We start from the raw sequence: 23,149 nt of genomic DNA on the forward strand, positions 1-23,149 counted from the left end.
CCTCTTCACCCTCAGGCCCCCTAGGGGATCCACCTCCAGCAAATGTAAAACCAACAGCCACATACCTCTCCTCTTCTCACCTCTCCTCTCCTATACCCATCTCTCCTCCGCTCTCCAAAAATAAACATTTATATTTACATTGAAAATGTTGTTTGTGATTACTTTTGAAATAAATAGGTGATCTAGATAGATTTACTGTATATTCTAGTTAGATGTCTAATAAATTGGTCTAGATTCTAGAACTTGAGATAGCAAGCTAACAAGCTTGTGTTTGCAGAGCGGCACCAGAAGTAAAAGCACATATTACCTTTTCAAAAAATAGTTTTCTATTTCAGGAACCATCCTGGATAAATACTAAAAGAGCACATTTTCCATAAGCTGTAGGTAGAACTCTGGTCTAAATGGATAGTTCAGAGCTTCTGCACTTTTCTATAAACTTTAGGAAACACAATACTGTATATGGTCTATACTTGACACGTACTGTAGGTTTTTCACTTATGGGTGGCACAAATTACGATATGGGGAGGTGAATGGCAGGTATGTGCACATTTATTTGTGTAGTGTTTACTACAGATAAAAAGTGTAGTGTTTTTGCGGACATTACTATAATACTTACTACAGTGTTAATTTTTGCAGATAATACTGTAGTATTTACTATAGTATTCTACGGTATACTACAGTTTACTATATAATTATATAGTTTACTATATAATTATATATAATTATACAGTTTATGTATATTATAAACTGTAGTATTCTATAGTAAACTGTAGTATTCTATAGTAAACTGTATGATCATATATTAAACTGTAATATTCTATAGTAAACTGTAGTATTTATTATGTGGGGGGAAAGTAGGTGCAGACACTTATGGCTCCAATATTACTTGTGGGTAGAGGTGTATCATACATAACTGTGTGTGTGTGTGTGTGTGTGTGTGTGTGTGTGTGTGTGTGTGTGTGTGTGTGTGTGTGTGCCAACCTGAGCCTGGCCCCTTAGTGTATCATGTGTCAAGTGACAAATCATCTGAGGGCCGGAAACAGCTGTTCTAATTTGGGAATTTTGAGAGTTGGTCATTTCCTTTGAAAATTGAGAAGGCAGTGAGGCACTCCACTAGTCACTCTCCACTCCACACTCAGCATCTCATCCCCACCGCAGTCCATGAGTAAGTAATGCACACCCCATTACTCAGAGCATTTCACTGTGTCAAGGGTTTACAGAGAGAGTGGAGATTAGTTCGCTATCTAAAACCTTGCAATTTGAGATTTAGACTACATTTAGCTAGTGCTGTGTACTTGTACTCTTTACTGTCTGTATCAGTCTAATCTCACAGTGGAAAGCAGACGGTGTTTCATTTGAGTGGCATGTCTTCAAACTACATGTGGAAAGAACATTTACGGCTGTTTTCCAGCTGTCTCTCAAACGGGTCTCCGCCCCTTTAATCATACCATTGGTTTAATTTGCACATGGGGTGTTTAGTCATTGGTCTGTTTTTTGTCAACACAAAGCATCCCCACTTCTCCCTTGCCCTGTCTGTGTGTTGTTGAACTGGGTGAGGTTCTACTTGCGAACGAAGGAGAGAAGTAAATTATTTAAATGTCTCATGTCTTTCTTGTTAGCCAACTAGCTTCCTAAGACGGAAGTTAAGCTAGCGAGACAACACGAGACCCCCTAACTACTCAAGCGGAGGCTCGTACGGAAACGGGCAGTATGAGTTTGTAGTTTGACATTAGCTAGCTAACGTTGGTCATTCATTCAGACGCGAGGGGTGGGATGGTTTTCTTTTGTGTTTAGCTATAGCCTGATAGCTACTCCGTTTGCTATGGCTAGCTAGCTTCTGCATTTGACAGCAGTGACCGCTCGAGCTACATCATGCGATTCCGCATGGATATGATCGTCACCTATTTTCCAGCAATCAAGACAAATAAGATGCTCGCTTGTCCAAGGGAAGTAGCCACATTTGATTTAAAACCGTAGTTGGTATTAGGGAATAAGGCGGACACTGATATTGAGAATTGGCTACTGTAGCCGTCATTGGCTATCTATCCTCGGCGAAACCGGTTTGGTAAAGTGGCTAAAGTGATTGCTAGCATAGCTACATTTGGATGCATACGGAAAATGGCATCAACAAAGGCAAAGGTTGGGATAATTAATGAAAGCAACTCCATTCGCGAGAGTGCCAAGACCTGCGCGAGCAGTCCCATGTTGTTGGCCGGAGCAGCATCGTTAACATTGAACAACAGGACATACTCACTCGATGACCTGGACACCATTTCCACAGTTGGTAAGTGTAGGCAGCAAGACAGTATGTTACAGTACACACACTGGTGAAACTGGCCTGTCTATCACAGGGCTTCTCACACTATCCAGGCATATCAACTAGGCTATAGGGCATAAGCTACTACTGGTACATGTGTGGCTCGTGCAGAACAGCACAAGCAATGAAAGCCAAGGCGACTATGTGATCAGCCATTTCATGGAATATGACATGGGGATATGCTGACCATGAAACATCATTCAACTCTTGAGTCAGAAGATAGCTGTCATGACTGTTCGCTCTGCTACTTAATCTGTCAACCGGAAGTGGACAAGGACGTTCTCGGTTTCAGTCAAGCTCACCCATAGGTTTATGGCCCGCTCTGTGGCCAATCATTGAGGAATTCATGATCCCGCACAGTTGCTGGGATGGTCAACATTTCCTTGACATGGCATTAGAGAAAATATCTGTGTGCATCTCAGGGATCAAGAAGGATTAATCGTTTCATTGCACACGTGGAATAACCAGCTTGAGAATTGAAAGCTTAATGGAGGAAACTCTTACTTTCCTTATCAGACTTTTGCTACATTGAAACCCTTTGCACGAGTTTAGAGAGGATGAGTATATCTTTTTTTTTGTAAAAAGGAACTAGCTATATTAGTGAGGTGTCAGATGTTCCTGTTGTTATTGTGAGCAGTGCCCTGTGAATGTCAAAGTTCATGTTTGGTTCTGCTCACTCTTGTCTGGGCATGTAAGTCCTTTCACTGCATGGGTAATGTGTCAGCAGACTCAGCTGTTGAACTGTGGTTTTTTTTCACATGGGTGGAGTCCACTCTGTGGTGAGTCTAATGCCAGAAACCAAGAACGTTAAAACAACATGCACTACTTCAAGACTGAACACAGGCTTCTGATCACGAAAACCACTTAGTCTTTTACAGCGCTCTCATATTTGATTCATGACGAGGAGGACACTTGGCTAATAAAGAATTCCCATCTCATTCAAAGCCCACGTGATCAGGGAAAGCATGAAGCTTAAAATCCCAAGATAAAATCATCCAATATGCAAAACCTTTTGTTAGATGATGATGAGAGGGATTTACTGCTTATGGCAAATCAGTTACATGTCTTGAGGACTGCTTTTGTCTAATGGTCATTGAAATAATGAGGCACCTGGCTCTCACGTGACATTTGAAGCTTACAGGCATTTTGCCCATCTTTCGTGCATATGAAATGTTTTCTGGTGCTGAGGCAAAAAAAATGGTGAGTCCTAAGCCTACATCAAGATACGTGGCCGCTGGCCAAGTGCATTGAGTAGCATCAACAAGCTATGCTCTTATTATTCCACGTCTGGCCTTGTTCCATCAAATATGTAGTGCCATTCAAATCAAATAAAAACACGGGCCTATCTATTTCTGCTCCCACAAATTTAGAACAAGAAACATTCTGTATTCCATTCAAATACATGTAGGCTCGCATCCAACAAACCAAGAATCTGGCCAAATAACACACCGTAGCTGTGAAAATAAGTGTCACTGTTTCTCACTAATTGATTCGATTCAGGTGTGGGGAAAAAAAAATAGGTCAGCTATTTTACCTTTCTTTTCCAAGTTAGCTAGATCTCTGGTTTGTATCCATGAAACATACCTCACGTTGGTGTTGAGAGAAGCATCCATTTTGTGCCATTTGTTATCACATAGCCTAGCTGTTTTTCTTTATTTTTTTGGAAACACTATTCAGTATTCAGTACACCGTTCAAGTAATCAGTGCAGTATTTGGTGCATATCACCTTGCCTCAGGCGTTGCTCTATTGGAGAGAAAAGGACAAACCAGGCGTGACCTACTTGCAGGGGAAAACCTGTGTCACATGTCCAAAATCATGGGACATTTCTGGTGGTAATCACTCAATTTGATGAAAATAGTATATACATGCACACATCTAAAAATGCAACAGGAGCTACAAAATCAGCGGAAGAAAAATGTCAGTTGCTTCCACAGGAAGATTAGGCTACTTGAGGGAGCAACAAACGGTGATCGGAAAATGACATTTCCATATGTCTTTACTGTGCAGACAGGTAGTAATCTCTCTAGACAGTTGGCTTCTGCGGCAAGGGTTCCTTCTGAATAGAAACAAAATATTGATTGAGCTGTTGCCTAAAGACTACGCACATGTCATTATTAGCTCATTTATATTGAGCAAGGTGCTCAATATAAAATATGCTCTTTTGCTGTTTTTTTGTCATTTAGTAGTGCAAGTCTAAAGCCTGCTTGTTTGGAATCTCTAGATAAGTAGTACTAGGCCCATGAGGAGAGGACAAACGTCCATAGAATATCCATCTGATTGTGCTGAGTGTACAAGAACATATCTGCCTTGAGGCAAAATATTACACCAGCAATGTTTTCAGATATAGGAGTGCAGCTGAACTCCGAGTCAAACCTGACCGTTATCCAACCTCTGTCTTATCATATATTGGGACGGCAGGGTAGCCTAGTGGTTAGTGTTGGACTAGTAACCAGAAGGTTGCAAGTTCAAACCCCCGAGCTGTCAAGGTACAAATCTGTCGTTCTACCCCTGAACAGGCAGTTAACCCACTGTTCCTAGGCCGTCATTGAAAATAAGAATTTGTTCTTAACTGACTTATTTAAATAAAGGTAAAACTAAAAAAATATGATGAGTAAAAAGACAAAGAAAGGGTTTGGGCTTTGTTTGTTTGCTTGCTTGCTCTTATTAGATTACCATGGAGACTGAGAACAGGGAAGGACAAAGACCCCTTGTACGAGGTAAGCCCAAACGTGCTAGAAGCCAACATTCCATGACTCTATCGGGGGATTGTGAGTCCATCTCTCTGTTTGCTCTGTTTGTCTACTCCCTCCCTCCTTACTCACAGTGAAATATGACTAGACATAGGGTGTTATTTTGTACTCCTCTTGACCTGGAGATGGGAATAGAGAAACAATCTGAATTGTTGACCTGAAATAATGAGCTCAGACTTGTGAAAGAGTGAGAAGACAACTCTAGGAATCTTGGCCAGTTCTTCCAGATTCGACCTCTTTATTTGATGGACGGGTTGAAGACATGTCAGAGATAATTGAATGTCAAAAACATCGCAAATATAGCATTCTGATGTCATGATCTGACATAACCACAGATCAATTCTTGATTATCAAATCAAATTGTATTTGTCACATGTGCCGAATACAACAGGTGTGTAAACCTTACAGTGAAATGCTTACTTACAAGCCCTTAACCAACAATGCAGTATTAAGAAAAATAAGTGTTGAGTAAAAAATAATTGTGGTTGATTTGTTGCAGAAATAATCTGAATTGAATGTTGCTCTATGACATTTGGGTGTGTGTGTGTGTGTGACAGAGAACTTAACGCCTTGTCTAATGACTGTTCCTCTCCTTGCTTCAGGCACAGGGACCTTTGGCAGGGTGTTCCTGGTGAAAGACAAGAAGAGCAGGGCGTTCTACGCTCTAAAGGCTATGAAGATCCCTGACGTGATCCGGCTCAAGCAGGAGCAGCACGTCCACAACGAGAAGGAAGTCCTGACCGAAGTCAACCACCCCTTCCTCATCAGACTGTGAGTGTCTGATCACCTCAACACCATCATCAGCCACTGATCTGCTGGAGGTGGATTTAATATACACTACCGTTCAAAAGTTTAGGGTCCCTTAGAAATGTCCTTGTTTTTGAAAGAAAAGCACATATTTTGTCCATTTAAAATAACATCAAATTGATCAGAAATACAGAGTAGACATTGTTAATGTTGTAAATGACTAGTGTAGCTGGAAATGGCTGATTTTTATGGAATATCTACATAGGCGTACAGAGGCCCATTATCAGCAACCATCACCCCTGTTTTCCAATGGCAAGTTGTGTTAGCTAATCAAAGTTGATCATTTTAACAGGTTTATTGACCATTAGAAAACACTTTTGCAATTATGTTAACACAGCTGAAAACTGTTGTTCTGATTAAAGACGCAATAAAACTGGCCTTCTTTAGACTGAGTATCTGGAGCATCAGCATTTGTTGGTTTGTTAACAGGCTCAAAATGGACAGAAACAAAGAACTTTCTTCTGAAACTCATCATTCTATTCTTGTTCTGAGAAATGAGGGCTATACAACGCGAGAAATTGCCAAGAAACTGAAGATCTCGTACAACGCTGATTACTACTCCCTTCACAGAACAGCGCAAACAGTCTCTAACCAGAATAGAAAGAGGAGTGGGAGGCTCCGGTGCACAACTGAGCAAGAGGACAAGTACATTAGTGTCTAGTTTGAGAAACAGAAGCCTCACAAGTTCTCAACTGGCAGCTTCATTAAAGAGTACCTGCAAAACATCAAGGCCAGCATTCCACTGTTGACGTTGAGACTGGTGTTTTGCGGGTCCTATTTAATGAAGCTGACAGTTGAGGATTTGTGAGGCACCTGTTTCTCAAACTAGACACTAATGTACTTGTCTTCTTGCTCAGTTGTGCAAAAAAGTGTTTTCTAATGATCAATTAGCCTTTTAAAATTATAAACTTGGATTAGCTAACAACTTTCCATTGGAAACCAGGGGTGATTGCTGTTGATAATGGGCCTCTGTAAGCCTATGTAGATATTCCATAAAAAATCTGCCGTTTCCAGCTACAATAGTCAGTTAAAACATTAACCATGTCTACACTGTATTTCTGATCAATTTCATGTTATTTTAATGGACACATTAATTTTTGCTTTTCTTTCAAAAACAAGGACATTTCTAAGTGACCCCAAACTTTTGAACGGTAGTGTATAAATAATACATATGCCATTAAGCAGAAGTATTTTTCCAAAGTGACCTCCCCTACAGTGAGTGTTTACGTTTCTATTATATGTATGTGATTAGGGGTATTGAAAACCCACGACCTTGGTGTTGATTGCACCACGCTCTTACCGACTAAGCCACACAGGGCCACTTTCCACTTGTCCTCTACAACTGTTTTGACAAGGTCCATGCCACATACTATAAGCTGAGCAAACACTGCCCAGACTACCGTGTAGTTTAGCTCTCTACATCCAACCACTGTTACCCGACAAATATTTGTGTTTGAATAGAGTCACCTTGTTCAAATGTACCCGTGTGTTTATTTCCTGTTTATACCTTCCAGGTTCTGGACCCACCACGACGATCGTTTACTCTACATGCTGATGGACTACGTTCCAGGCGGGGAGCTGTTCAGTTACCTCCGTAGCCGCGGGCGCTTCAGCAACACCACGGGCCTCTTCTACTCCACGGAGATCGTGTGTGCCATCGAGTACCTCCACTCCAAAGAGATCGTCTACCGAGACCTGAAGCCGGAGAATATACTGCTGGACAGCGAGGGACACATCCGCCTCACGGACTTCGGCTTCGCTAAGAAGCTCTCGGACAGGTATTGATGTCAAGCCGTAGAGTGCAACTTTGTTGTCCGTCGAAACGGAAATGTCTCTGTGGACTGTGTTATTATATTTCCAGCCTCCCTGAGACCGCGCACACACACACACACACACACACACACATACCCAAGAGACTGGAAGCAGCACAGGGTCAGCCGCAGAGCAGCGTCCCAGTATGAGCTGTTCGTCCCCACAGGTATCATTCCATCTGGGAGCAGGTGTACTGCACAGCCAGGACATCCTTAATTGTTAGACACTATTCCCCCTAACAAGTCATAACCAGGATATTATTAGACTGCCATATTAATTGCGGGAGTGAATGCTGTTTGTTTTTCTGTCTCATTGTAAGACTATATCACGTTTAGGAATTGTAGCCATACAGACACATTTGCCTGATTGGCACAGTAGGGATATAGATATCCTTCCGGGAGTTGTCATATTACACGGCCATACAATATTCACAGAATGTATGGAGGGGAATCCTCGCTCTAAGACGGAATCCCAAAAAATGCAGAGCTCAGATGAAATTGCCGTTATTTTGTTTTTATATTCGCGTTACAAGCAGCTAGTCCTCTTCGGTAACCTCAGTAGGATTGGAAGGCTGCAGCACTCAGGTTAAAAGAGTTTTGTATCTGCAGTGCAGTAGCGTAGTGATACTGCAGTAGCGCTAGTGTTTTGCAGGGAGCCTCGCTGTACACAAACCTGACCCACTGACATGTAAACAGAATGGACTAAGATTACATTTTCTCTGGCCGGGAGAGTAAAACAGCGTTAGAGTAGATGTGTCTCTGATGTGCAACTTGTGACCCACTTAAAGAAATGGAAGGCAAAAGAAATTGCCTCGAATGCGGCGAGAGTGTGAAGAACAAACGAATGAGCGAGCTGGCTGCCTTGCCACTGGTGTGTGTGTGTGTGTGTGTGTGTGTGATCAGTTTAGAAGGTGAAACATTATCACACCACACTGTTGATGCTTCCACAGTGCCACCTAGTGGCACAATAGAATGAACCCGCTTTAGGTTCTAGGATGTGCTCAGAGGTTACCGGTTTATGAGACTAACTTTCCCAGTCGTAGAGCAGCACTCTGTCCAGAGAGTACTCTGAGTCTGAGGTAGGTACTGTATGCCTATCTGATAAAGGTTTCAATGCGACAAAAAAATCTATAATTACAATGCAAGCTGCATTTTCCACATTGCAACCAAAGTGTCCCGTTCTCGTTCACTTCAAAATGTATAATAAAGATGGAAATGAAATCAGGGACCTTGAGCCTGCCCCTTAAACAGAGTAACTATTTGCATACAAATGAACCATCACCACGGCAACTGAACAAGAGTTATTTTCCAGAGGGCCATTTTTTTATAAATGTTTTATTCAGAACATTAGAACATCTGATAAAAATGATAATTTGTTGTGTCTTATTCTGCTCCCCAGTTTAGATTCTCTCCCTGGCCTGATAATAGTGATCCAGGGTTGTATATGTCCTCCATACAGTGTTAATCAGCTGTACTATTGAACCAAAGACATTGATCTACCTATAACACAACCAGAACCAATCCTTCCAGCAAACTAAAGCTCCGTCACTCTGTTGGATCCAAATACCCTCCGATAGTACTGTGAGATCAGGCTACATAGGCTACACTACTACTGACTGAAGGACCAGTCGACTGACAGCTGATACAGGACACTACTATAAAACGGCAGGGTGATTACTTTACAAGACTGGGGTTGTCTTTCCCTGTATGTAACAGAAGTCTCCTCTTCTAGGGTGAACTCATTGGAATGTGCAGTGTGTGTGCTGCGTACAGGGTGACCCTTGGGGAAACCTAGGCTTAGAAGGATCATCAGTCAGACATGATTGGACACACAGCCAAAATAAGCGTTGTATGTGTGCGCATGTTCCTGTGTTCTGTTGGTGTAACGTAACATCTAGAATTGAAGTAGTTCAAACTGATATTGTTTCTCTATTGTCTCTTTTGGTGTCTCTCCATCCAGGACGTGGACTCTGTGTGGAACCCCGGAGTACCTGGCCCCAGAGGTCATCCAGAGCAAAGGTCATGGCCGGGCGGTGGACTGGTGGGCCCTGGGGATCCTCATCTTTGAGATGCTGGCTGGGTGAGTAGTAGTGTCCTGTCCTCTGACATGTCATGGGTTTAACTGAATACTGTAATGTCCCCTGACAGGGCAGGGTTCAACACCAGGGGGCCCCAGTCCACCAAAGGACAAGATGAATGTGTGTTAGTAGCAGGGGTTTAACTGAATACTGTAATGTCCCCTGACATGGCAGGGTTCAACACCAGGGGGCCCCAGTCCACCAGAGGACAAGATGACTGGGTGTTAGTAGCAGGGTTTGGGGTCAATTTCATTTATATTCAGAAAGTAAACTAACATTCCATTTCTCCTCATTGATTTTTAATAAAAAATATTGGAATCTGAATTTCAGTTTACTTTCTGAATTGAAATAGACTTGACCCCCTTCTAGTGTAGTAGTATGTATGAAGAGTAGCTATCCTCTATGGACAATTGGCTCTGTCTATGAACATTGGGTAGTATCCAGCAGAATGTCTGTGGCGAGTCAATGGTAAGACAAGTGTGCTGTTATTCGGAGAGTTGACCTCATGAGGTTACATCATTCTGTAGTGGGCTTAATTCCAAGACCAGCCTGCCTTTTGTTTCTGTGATGACAGAGGTGGACGGTCTTAAGGATGAAAGGAAGGTTACAGATTGAAGAAAGGTCAAAGGTAACTTATTCTGACACATTTCCACATGCGTGATCTGTGGAGACCAAGGTTTCATAATAACAAACTCTGGTGGCTTTAAGCTGTGCTCTCTCGTCTGAGAACCCCACTCAGTCAGTCATTAATTCAAGGCCTACAGAAGTACTGCTGAAATAGGATTTCTATAGACAGGCCGTAGTTGTACCATAGCTTAACGACGCCTGGTGTGTGTTCCAAATGGCACCCTATTTCCTAAGTAGTGCACTACTTTTGAACAGAATCCTGGTCAAACGTTGTGCACTACATAGGGAATAGGGTGCCATTTGGAACAGAGGCAGTGGTGCTGGGCCATTTAGCTATGGTACATCTGCGGCCTGGTGTCTATAGAAATCCTAATTCAGCAGTACTTCTGTAGAGTACACTGGCCTTGAATGAATGAATGAATAAATGGCTCACTGACTGAGTGGATGTCTGCTAGCAGCATATAGCATCACTCATGTGGCCGGCTGCTCTTCCGCTCCTCTTTAAGACGAGTGCACCAAGTTAAATGATTTGTTCTATATAGCCCAGCCTACACATGAGTTAAGCGCTTGCTTTTTGCTTATAATCCACATGCATTTCTGCAGGCGTCACATAGCCTAGGCCCTACATATTTAGCCTAGTATATGTAGCCTATGTATGCACTCACTGAACTGTGAGTTGATAAGTGTCTGCCAAGTGCCATATTATTAAGCAATAAGGCACGAGGGGTGTGGTATATAAGGGCTGTTCTTACACACGACGCAACGCGGAGTGCCTGGATACAGCCCGTAGCCATGGTATATTGGCCATATATCACAAACCCCTGAGGTGCCTTATTGCTATTTATAAACTGGTTACGAACGTAATTAAAGCAGTAAAAATGTTATGTTTTGTCATACCTGTGGTATACGCTTCTGATATACCATGGCTGTCAGCCAATCAGCATTCAGGGCTCGAACCACCCGGTTTATAATATTACATAGATAATGCGTTGGCTCATACAATCCATGGAAGCAAGCGAGGAGGGCTCTGATAGCATACTGAACATAACACTATCACAGAGGTTCCCACCAAGGGGTACTAGGACCCCTGAGGGTACTTTGCCTATCCACAGGGGGTACTTGAGAAGACTCAGGAGACCATAGGCCTACTGGTAAAATGGACATGAGGGGGTAAATCAGGGGTACTCCAGCCGAGCAAAATTCAGTTGGTGGTACAGTAACCGAAAAAAGGATGGGAACCACTCCCTATCATGTGAATTAGGCGCCCCTAGAGGGCACTAGTTATTATGACCTCGGTACAGTACACAGGATGGGTTTGGGTGTGTGTTGTTTGTTTTGCTATGGAAATGTAGCATAGCCCTTGTCCCCAGAGTGGGTCAAAATGTTAAATCTGAGATTTGACTTCATATCTACGCCTTTTGAATAAAATCAAAGTTGATGGGCCTAGAATGTTAATTTTATTAAATATTTTTTTTGTATTTTACATATTGATTAAATCTATATGAATATAGAAACCTGCGACTCGACAAGTGGTAGGGAAGTTGTCAGTGAATCAGAGGTCGTTCTGTACGTGCCTCTTCACCTCACCCTAGTCTTTTCATGTACCCGTGGAGAATTCAGTGGCCTTGGCTTCTAGTGAAGAAAAATGTGACCTTCTCCATAGCATTTGTCACACTGGCCTTTTGAAGTGTGCACACACACTCGGCGCTCCAGGAGACAAAAGCTCCCTTCAGAACAACGCGCCCTAAAGGTTGACTGCCGCGTAACCGTTTTGTCAAAGGTCCTGTAGCTTCCGTAGTGGAAGAATGTAGAGGGGGGCTTCTGAAAGTTACGTGGTGTGGTAGGTTTACGCACTCAGACATCCATCTGCCCCAGGGTCCTGACTTCTGGGAATAGTCATGACGAGGTCACCTGTGCACTTAACTCCACACACACACTCAGTCCAGCCCGCTTGTATCTTACACACACACCCACACACACACCGACACACATAGACAGGCCAGTAGGCTTGTATCATCCTGTATCTAATCCTGCCTGGAGGGGGAGCCTGCCCTCCTCAATGGAAACCTCCCTGTCTTTGTGTGTGGTCCTCCCTCACACTCACATCACAACATCTTATCTGGTCAATGTAGCCTATTCCAGTTCCATGTGAACCGGAAACCGTTTTAATTTCTCGACTTATAATCCTAACTGTTTTTCTACAATATATGGAAGATGGATATTCTTGAGAGTCTTCTTGTCGATTCTTGCTGTAGCTGTGCTAGTTTTAAATCTACTCCTGAACACCTAGGCCTACTCCTACATACGGACTATCCTAACTCCTACTAAATAACACAGAGGCCTACTCCTACATACAGACGATCCTAACTCCTACTGCTAAACATGTTAGTAGTTCCCTGTTTTGATTTATCCTGTTTTCACCGTATCCTCCATCCGCTCCTCTCCCCATCCTCCTCCCTGTGGAATCTTGGCGACACCTCAGGTGTTACGTAAACCGTAGGTTACTGTTGCATAAGAGGAGCCGAGTCTCTAGGCGCTCACTGTCCATCACCGGGGACCTAGACTAATCTACCGGCAGGCTGGCGGGGGTACCTGGGGGAGCGGGGTGGTAGCCTGTGGGGGGGAGGGGGGGGGTAGTCTGCACTTGGCCTCCCTCCCTCTCTCTCTACCATCCAGTAAGAGGAGGAGCCATTAGAACAGCAGCTCTCTGTTGATTCATCCTTTGGCTCCGTTCGTATTCTACCAACGCCCAGACTCTTCCTCCCCCCTCCCTTCTGCTCTGACATTCACTGTAGAGACCTGTCCCTGCTTAAGACATCACATTCCCCTTGGCAACAAGCTTCTCCGAAGGACTTTATTCGGATCTCAGGTCATGACCAAAAAAATCATTACCGGGCATTATTTATCCCTTCCTTATCCTGTTCGTATTAGTCATTTCAGTTTATTGACAGGTTTTGACTGATGCTTGCCGTGGTCACATGATGCAGTTCAACCTTTGATCGTTGGCAATGTGTCTTATCTGGCTTTCGTCTGACCATCTTACTTCAATGAATCTATGACACAATTCTCTCAGGCTTTTTATGTAACAATTGCTTAACACTATGGGCTACCGTATGTTTAAGCTTAAACTCTATTGGACCAGGTTCGCTACTGGAGCAGTACGGAGAAATGAAAACCACACAACTTGAATAATTTAGGAAAAGAATGCCGGCTTGTATAAATAAAAAGAGTTTCAAAAGAATGAATCACCTTGAGTAAATATTGATCTGTGAAATTTGTACGATGAGATCAATATGAATGAAATGCATCAATAGCACAACAGACTTAGATATCGGCCGTACATCCTGCCTATAGTTTACTAGGGCCCACCCAACTCTTATCTTAATCTGAGGGTCACTCAGATTTCATTGTTCAATGGAAAAACAGTAAACATGAATCCACAGAAAAACACAACCCAATTGACAAATACGGACTTATAAACCACTATGACATGGGATCAAATGTGCGTGACTGTGCCTATCAATAAACACCGTAAGGCGTTTTTAAGTGTAGCATGTGCTTATAACAATCCCACTGCAATGTATGATGCAATGATTTCTTGCAAGAAAAATCCTACCACACCATAGTTGGCAGTGCAAATTCGGTGTTCTCCAAGGAAAATGAAATCTTCGCATGCAAATCTTCTTATTGATGTCCTGGGTTCGGGCGGCTCGCCATCCTTGGTGAAAAATGAATCCATAGTCACAAAAAAAAACCTGACCAAATCCTGGCGTCAATCTTTCCCTCAATCCCTTCACAGCTCATTTGTATAAATAAGTTGAGTGTTAATATCCAGTTCTCTCTTTTTAGTTCAGTTTCATACAACTTCTCAACAATTTGAGTTTAGTTTATCTTCCATGGAATGGCGGTAGCTCTTCACATTCCGTTCTAGCTCTTTTTTTTTAATCATTTTTTTATGCATGTTGGCGCCAACTGGTGTAGAGCGTGAGGTTAGGAGAGGGACTAAGAGAATATTGAGTTCTGATTGGCTCAAAATAAACTGCTGGTCATGCAGCTTCTGGCAGCTGATTTGTAATAGCTGTCAACTTAAACATATAGCAATATTGTATAATGTGATTGGTTACTGGAATCTCACTGGTAACGATAGGTAATCAACATTAGTTGACCTGCGTTACGTTTGTTTTGTGTTACACATCTAACAGCCTCCAGGCCTCCATTCCACTGGAGGAGGTTTCCGATTCCATTTTGACAGGCTCAGCTCGGCAGCCCCTGTGACAAACTGGTGTGATTATCCGTCTGTCTGCTGCATGTGTAATGCATTTAGCTCGGCTGGCCTGGCCCATTATGTAACGCGGCCTGCACGGTTAATGGCTTGTCCAGGCTGGAGCAGTGCTGGGGAAGCATTCACCATTAAACCATCAAGAGTCACCAGAATGCAGCTGATTGGTCTGAGGAGCTACGGCTCTGTACTGCACAGAGACACGTAGGCGAGTGTGTTCATACATGTGCGCAGACACACACACACACACACACACACACAGGGTCAAACGGCACACACCGGTCACCAGATGAGTTATTTAAACTGTAGGGTCATCTCATTTTTAACTCTACTGATGGTTTTTGTCACAAACAAATGTTATGCTTTGTATAGCAAATGTGCCCACTCTGGTCTTGACAGCTGGGCTCTAGTCAACTACTCACAGAGTGCGGGTAGGCAACATAATTATGAGATTGTAATGGACAAAAAAAAGAGATGCCGTAGTGGGAGGACATTTCAGCATTTTACATAATTTAGCAGACGCTCTTTAGCCGACGATCCAGAGCGACTTACAGTAGTGAGTGCATACATTTTCATACTGGACCTCTGTGGGAATCGAACCCACAACCCTGCTCTACCAACTGAGCCACACAGGTCCACACCAAATATCACCGTGTGACACTTAAGTTTACTTCAGTATAATGGTTGTCAATATTTGCGCCATAAAAGCATTTCCACTGCCATTTCTCGCTCAATCAATTTTACAGACACATCTTGTATAGCGTATTCTGCTTGGCGGACATTTAGAAAGTTTACCGACAAGTTTGCTGTTTCCATCAAGCCTGTCGTGACATTTTAATCTGACGTACTTGACTCGCAAAAATCTGTTGGATGGAAACCTTATTTTTACACGGTGATTTCATAATTTTTTTGTTGTGTGTGTGTTTGCCAATAGGAGCAAACATTTTGACGGTTGAGGAGCGATGACTGTTTTCTGACATGTTCTTTCATTTTTCCCTCCAGGTACCCACCGTTTTTTGACGACAATCCTTTTGGTATTTATCAGAAGATCCTCGCCGGAAAGCTGGAATTCCCGCGGCATCTGGATTTCTATGTAAAGTAAGTCGTACACACCCAAGCACAGGGGATTGTGGGTGAAATCATGGAGGGAAAGTACCCAAAGTCTACCGCTACCTCGGCACAAATGTATTCCATTATGATACATAATGTACGATAAGCCGTCTTATATCATTTCAACTTGAGAGGAGAATTTATGGAAGTTGTTTTTCACATCACATTTCAATCAGATTTTTAGATTTCGGTCTTGGCAAGCAGGAAACAAAATGTTCCTGAGAGAAGTCTTTCTCCAGACTAATTGGAAACAACCGCATGCACCACCACACACTCTCTACCCATAACAAACCGTGTGTTTTGGAAATGCATTATTGCCAATACTTATGATTAGGACCTGACAATTGGAATTTGTCAGGGGTGCATTGTGAATACCTTTAGTTGTGTATGTGCATCTGGGAATGTACTAAATATATATATTTAACCTATCCCGTGTGTGTGTGTGTGTGTGTGAGAGACCGTGTGTGTGAGAGACCGTGTGTGTGAGAGACCGTGTGTGTGTGTGTGAGACCGTGTGTGTGTGTGTGAGACCGTGTGTGAGACCGTGTGTGTGTGTGTGAGACCGTGTGTGTGTGTGTGTGTGAGACCGTGTGTGTGTGTGTGTGTGTGAGACCGTGTGTGTGAGACCGTGTGTGAGACCGTGTGTGTGTGTGTGAGACCGTGTGTGTGCCTGCCCGCGCACGCAGACAATGGATCTACGTGTGTGTGTGCGCGCTAACGGCTGCGTCACACAGCGCAACCATCCTCCCAAACGACCGGGTCAATCTGCCTCCCATGCAGAAGATGAAGAGCTAGCTACGCCTAATGTGGGGTGCGGGCCCTCACTAATGACACACCCTGCTGAGTTGGAACTCGTCCTTTTAAACCCATCAGAACCGTCACACTGCTCCTCAGAACAGCTGGGGGTTGGAGTAATGTGAGGAGATTACCGGCTTTAGGAGGAGAGGGCCTGGGACGCACTCAATCAGCCCTGACACACTGGCCCAACCGGATACCTGGGAGAGGCCACACACACACAGTTTTACCTAACGCACACACACACACACAGTCCCGCTGCTACATAACACACTAACAATAGAGCCCCCAAACACTTAAGCCGTCTATCTTTTGGCCACCAGACTTTTTAAAATATTCCCTCCAGCTATATCACTGTCACTTTGACCCACTCCCATCCATCCATCAGAGTTGCCTGTCTCTGGCTCTGGCTGTGTTTGTCTGTCCATTGCAGTAACTCTTTTCTATCGCCGAGAAGATGAGACGTGTTACAGTATTACTGAACAGGTGTAAGGCCAGCTTATTGTAAAGTTTTATATGCCATTCAAATATGCCATTCTAAATATAATGTATTTAGTAACGTCACTGTGCAGGGCTTTCTGCATAAAAAAGTATTGGGGGGGGGGGGGGTTTCAGGCCGCCTTAATCCAAACAGAAAGAAAGAAAGATGCAAAGTGTTTTCAGTGTAAACTTAAACGACTAAAACCAGATATAAACTATGAAGAAAAGATAATAGGCCTATGTATTTTTAAATAAGAGAACTGTCGACTAACAATCAACAAAATAAAAACGAGCGAGTCAGGGGAAAATCTAAAAATCTAAAAAACAATGCATTCAGGAGTATTTTTTTCATGGCATGGGGCCCCCATTTGATTTTGTTATAATTTTAGAGTCACTCAGATAGCATAAGTCATGGCAAAATGTGTAGATTTGCAGGAAATGTGCTTTAAAACTGCAACAAAACAAAGGATCTCCGCCATAAGGCAAAATATGTAGAATTCAACAAAAATGTTGAATTGGCCACCATTGGCCACGCCCACTGCCACGCTCCTGCCACTCCCACCGCCTAAGCCCCATTTTGATCCAGAAAAAAAGCCATGCTGTGTGGTATATTTCCATAGAAATGTACAGTGACATTGTTTGTCGATTGCATAAGATAGAATTGTCTCAAATTGGGCAGTCAATTGGGGTTAAGGAAAGCTGTATTTCCCCCTCAACCCCTCAATAAGGCAGGCTACATGACCATATTTCTATTTAACCAGGAAAAAAACTGTTGATGTTAGAAATGTCTTTTGTGAGGGAGACCTAGCGAGAGGTCAGCAGGAAGTAGCCAGTGGGTACATACAATTACAATGGTCAGAGTGACATTTTCTTTTAATCAGAGCTTTAAACTCTGATTAAAGTCTTTTGTAGTTTGTTCCAGGACCAAGGAGTATTATAGGAGTCGGGATTGTTTCCCCAATTCAGTCCTTGCCCTAGGAACTGTAAAAGAGGGCACTGAATGAGAGCGGAGGCTGTCGGATTGTGAAGTTGTTGTTTGGGTTTAAGACACTAAAATGCCGACTGTCAATATTCGGCTAGTATATTTACGTCTGTGCTGGCGTCTCGTTGGTTGTACTATATACGTCAGCTTTATTGAAAGCTCACTCTGTCGGCGCCGGCCGCATATCATCGGAAAACTTACACTGACATTTTAAAGACAAATTCATCCCTAAAGTATGCCTACTCCAGCATCTTCATAGTTGTGAAAAGTTTCACTTTAAAACCTGTCACTTTCCCTCAATTAAAAGAGAGGGAGGGAAAGAGCAAGAGCGAGAGAGATGTTTCTGTTTGGATGCAACTTATATATATATATATATATATATATACACACACACACACACACACACACACACACACACACACACACACACACACACACACACACACACACACACACACACACAGGATGGACCGCTCTGTTACCCCATGGCACCTTTATGAGTCCGTCAGGTTATCTGTTGTTCCAATGGCCAAGCTCATCCATCTTGTTGTCAGCTTTTGGATGGAAATGGACTTCTTGGCTTCTGACTGAAACTGCAGACATGCAGTAGATCTGCTGTCTGAACACACACACACACACACACACACACACACACACACACACACACACACACACACACACACACACTGCTGTCTGGAGATAGATTGTTAGTGTGAAGTCATTGTAACTCTCTACCTGACTGTCTTTCTATTGTTTTCCAGAGATCTCATCAAGAAGTTCCTCGTCATTGACCGAGCCAGGAGGTTAGGCAATATGAAGGTGAGTTTCAAGATCAAATCACTATTGGGATTTGATTTCAGAAAGGTTTATTATCCCAAGCTATACTAAAACGTTACGTGAGAACAGATACACAGTACTACTTAAACAGAATTTCAAGTGTTTTGTTCACTCGGCAGGTTGTGGAGTGAGAATTCTGCAGTTTGACGTCACCCTCTCAACACTGAGACGGAAAAGGAAAAGGTCTAGGAAGTGACTGAATGTCTGCATTTGGTTCCAATTAGCTGGATACATAGAGGAAGTTGTTGTAGAGGTAGTTTGCACCGTTATAGGGGTGGGAGGGGGTGGCAGGGGTTTAGGGTGGATCACAGAAAAACGCATTTCCCCTTCCTATGCACTGTCAGTAAGTCAGTTTAGTAGTTAATCACATGGGGTGTCGGTTCATTACTTAGTCCTGCCATTTCAGCATGACTGTGCATTCTATGCAAATATTAATTACATCTTGCTGGTAGCCAGGATGTCCACTGTAGTAGTAGGAGTGAAGCCAGTATGCACAAGCCATCTGCACAGGAAATGTATAGGAGGCAACAGAGAAGCTGTGTTTGCACAGTGAGAAATGGAGACTCCCTCCGCAATGAACACGGCCTCTTGGTAACGCCATATTTCCTTTTATAGTGCACTGCCTTTGAACAGGGCCCATAGGGCTCTGGTTGAAAGTAGTGCACTATGTCGGGAATAGGGTTCCATTTGGGACGCTGTGTCACTCAGTGGCGTGATCTGTAATTCCTCTTGTGTGAAATAATGTATTTTTACACCACTGTGATGAATTGGCTCTCCCGTCATAACAGGAGGGATTTTATTTCTTGAACTGCACAATGCTGCCCATACTACGAGACACTGAGCGGTCCAAAGTAGACGCCATGCACATCTTTAACTCTCATGGCGAACTGATTGTTCCTTGATTGCTTGCCACCGTTGTGTGCAGTATGTGTGTGTGTGTGCCTCAGGAACACTGCAGGCCTGGTTCGTACTCATCCACCTAAGATGGAAAGAACCTAAGGCGTGAAAGAAAAAAACAACAACTTGTATTTATCTGTTTCAGACTTCTAGTCCCTGTAGTCCACCGCCATTTTATGATTCATTCATTGGAATCGTGCATGTGTCTGGCACTGACGTTCAATCGAAGGATGATGTCTGAGTGTTTTGAATTACACCGTTCAAAGGCATGAGAGTCAATGGGGGAGTATATGAAGGCTCTTTTCAATAAAACAACTGTTGGTAAGCACAATGATTAAATAAACATAATTCAGCACACAGTCTGTTATTGACTTGTGCCTCAAAGGGTTTTCTGGGGAAAATGTGCTAGTTAGCTGACTAGCTAGCTGACTCATGGAGTGGTCTAGCCACACACTCCCAGTATACCGGGTGAATCACCACAGACACCACAAAGTGTTTAGAAGGAACGAAGTGTTTTGCTCTAATTATTCTTATTTCAAACTGTTTATTCCGGACGAGAGAAATACTTTATTTATCCTGATTCCAGATTGTGTCGAATAGACCGCCCACAGAAGGCTCTGATGCACAGTGTCTTCTCTTGCAGAACGGAGCAGACGATGTGAAAAAGCACAGATGGTTCAAGTCTATAGACTGGGATGGTGTACCTCTGAGAAAACTGAAGGTCTGTCACGTTGGCGATATTACACCCACAATCATCCAGACACATCAATGGGAACACTCGTAAAACACGTACACTTTATTTTCAGCATATACTGTTTTCATTAAACTCACCATTTTAGAGTTGATATACTTTTTTTTAAACACCTGCTTTTTTTTAGCTCTTTTTGATGTATTCATCGTCACATTATTTTTGTTCCCTCAGCCACCCATAGTTCCCAAGGTGTCCCACGAAGGTGACACGTCTAACTTTGATGCCTACCCCGAGGAAGAGTGGAAGAAAGATGCACCTGTGCCAGCAAAGGATTTAGAAATCTTCAAGAACTTCTAAAAAATAAAAAATAAATTTAAAAGGCGGAAGTAACGACAGAAATACTTCGAGAACATATAGGTCTTGTAGAGAAAGACTCGAGAACGTTTAGATCTTGGAAAAGGTGAGTCAAACTTCTAGATGTTGAAAAAAATATATATAGAAAGACTTCTGGATCTTGCTGAATAACAGAAGGACTGGTAAATCATCTGAGATATCACCATTGTATGGTCAGCAAGAGAACTTCTAAGCTTCCAAGTCCCAGAACTTTATCTTGCTTGAAGACATTGAAGTGGTCCACATAGGGTGGAAGAGCAGGAGAGAATTTACCTAAAAATAACTAAAAGCGTCATCATATCACCACACTATTTATCTATCATTAATTTATTTTTGTTTGAAAAAGTTATTTTCCACTTAACTAAAACCTCAATCCTCAGTCCTCAGTTTCTTTGTTTCTCTGAGCCTTCTCCTGTTATGCAACAATAAAATGATGGTCCTCTTTGAACCAAAGGACATTGTTACTGAAATGAATATGTTTAAAATGCAATAATCAGGAATTTTTATATTTTGTTGGGCCAAGAAGGTTCCAGTTTTCTTTGTTGGAACTTGTGGGACTCAACCAACCGAGCAAAGCTTATGATCCAAAAATGATCACGCATACAGTAGACTCAGTATTGAGCTGTACAGTAAATGGAATTTACATGTGTGGTTACTACATCCTTACTTAGTAGATTGTACTGGATATTTGTCAATGAGAAAGTAGCAAACTTGTACAGGAACATACTACAATATCATGCCAAGCAAGCTTTGTAATATCATTTTATTGACTGGCCGCTAGTCAAATAGGCTGTTAAACTTGTCATTTTGAGCTGTAAGTACTTGGCTATCTATCGGCCAGACTTCTGTGCATGTGTGCATCAAGGCCAGACCAGAAAGCACTTGTAAAAGGTGCCTTTGGATGTGACATACTGTATGTCTTCTTCTTTTCTCCTGACAAGCGAGTGGTACTTTTTCCAACTTTATTTATATCACACACACTGTTTATACTTGTGCCGTTGAAAACGTTGACTGTTAATAATGATATACGTGGAATAATTGTTGTGTGGAAGAAGTGTAGCTAGCTGCTATATGTGGAATTGGGTTTTCTCCCATCTTTTTCTTCCATCCACTTTGTCCTATTTTGCTGTTCACTCAATAACAAGAAATGTCCCTGTATATTGACTGGTATGTCTATCTTTCTCTAGGTCTCTGTCACGTACTATAAAGAACTGTAGAATACAGATCTCCTGCTGGTTTCATGTATAGCCAAGCAGGAAGTTGGCTTCAGGCAGCCAATAAACTTTTGTCTTCTCTCCACCAATCATATCACTGGCCAGTAGAAAGCACGTCATGACTAGGATGCATCATAGTACAATCACAAACTGTCTCTCACACTTACTTAGTAACACTTAAGTCATTTGTGTCCCTTTTTAGTAAACTTAAATTATTTGAATTGAACAATTTGATTGCTTGTATATAATGTTTTATGTAGTTTTCTTAACCAATTATGAAACAATACTCAGTGTGAGTTTACACCAAACGGACCGAATAATTAGGACTTTTGGTCAATGCGTGTATTGTTTCTTTGCATCTTTTTGTTGTGTATCTTAGGGAATTTGCTTTACAATCCTCAGCCTTTTGCCTTTTTTTTAAGATGTTTATGTATTAGCAAAAAGAAAATGAATATGAAAGAAGAAATACTGTACTTTTAGGTCAATACAAGCAAATTATATTTTATACCCAATACCATTTTACCAATGCCTTTTGTCAAAGTGTATAGATTTTTTTAAATTATTATTTAACAGCCTACCTTACAAACTTTGTATGGCCTTTTCATATTGTTAATGTTGCAGTACTGTATTTAACTTCTTGAGATACTGTTTAAAAGATCCACACAACCAGGATTAAAAACACCTCCTATCCATTGACTCAACAACCGAACCGATTCTCTTTCCTCTCCGAAGTGTGGTTGTAATATATTGTAATGTATTAATAGCAATTGCAATAGTTCGCTTTCTGATAGGCTAGGTAGAATTGTCTCCATATTGCTTACATCTATGTAATTGTTTCAGATGTAATCGTTTCAGATGTATCAGAGTACTTGTGGTGGTAGGAGCCAGGGTTAGATTTGTAATTCAGAATAGGATGTGATTATCTATTTCCACAATGGTTTTGTATATACTGTAGGTGATGTGACTGACGGTTGTCTGGTTGGCCAAACGCTATTAAGAGTATCATTAACCTTTAATCTTCTCTATGATTCAATAGCTCTTAGCTGGCCTTAGAAGTATTAGCTACCACTATTTCAAGTC

At 42.3% G+C, this 23,149-nt stretch overlaps 1 protein-coding gene across 7 annotated transcripts; it reads left to right on the plus strand.

The window, feature by feature from the left end:
• The first annotated feature begins 1,068 nt into the window (after window positions 1–1,068).
• On the plus strand, window positions 1,069–22,770 carry prkx (protein kinase X-linked). Of its 7 annotated transcripts, XR_016488393.1 has the most exons (10): window positions 1,127–2,284; window positions 5,671–5,839; window positions 7,390–7,653; window positions 9,647–9,766; window positions 10,339–10,392; window positions 15,673–15,768; window positions 18,799–18,856; window positions 19,917–20,092; window positions 20,415–20,492; window positions 20,694–22,770. XR_016488393.1 is itself a non-coding variant. In XM_021571408.3 (8 exons), exons 1-8 carry the CDS (start codon window positions 1,162–1,164, stop codon window positions 20,817–20,819), a joined length of 915 nt encoding a protein of 304 aa, XP_021427083.1. In that variant the 5' UTR covers window positions 1,077–1,161; the 3' UTR covers window positions 20,820–22,770. The 7 variants fall into 7 exon arrangements, 2 of the variants coding, with proteins under 2 accessions (XP_021427083.1, XP_021427082.3); XR_016488395.1 differs by lacking the exon at window positions 19,917–20,092 and having other exon boundaries at window positions 1,069–1,165; XR_016488391.1 differs by lacking the exon at window positions 10,339–10,392 and having other exon boundaries at window positions 1,084–1,165.
• Window positions 22,771–23,149: the final 379 nt, after the last annotated feature.

The sequence above is a fragment of the Oncorhynchus mykiss genome, chromosome 18 (genome assembly GCF_057628025.1).
Source record: "Oncorhynchus mykiss isolate SJ-2025 chromosome 18, ASM5762802v1, whole genome shotgun sequence".
Classification (NCBI taxonomy): domain Eukaryota; kingdom Metazoa; phylum Chordata; class Actinopteri; order Salmoniformes; family Salmonidae; genus Oncorhynchus; species Oncorhynchus mykiss.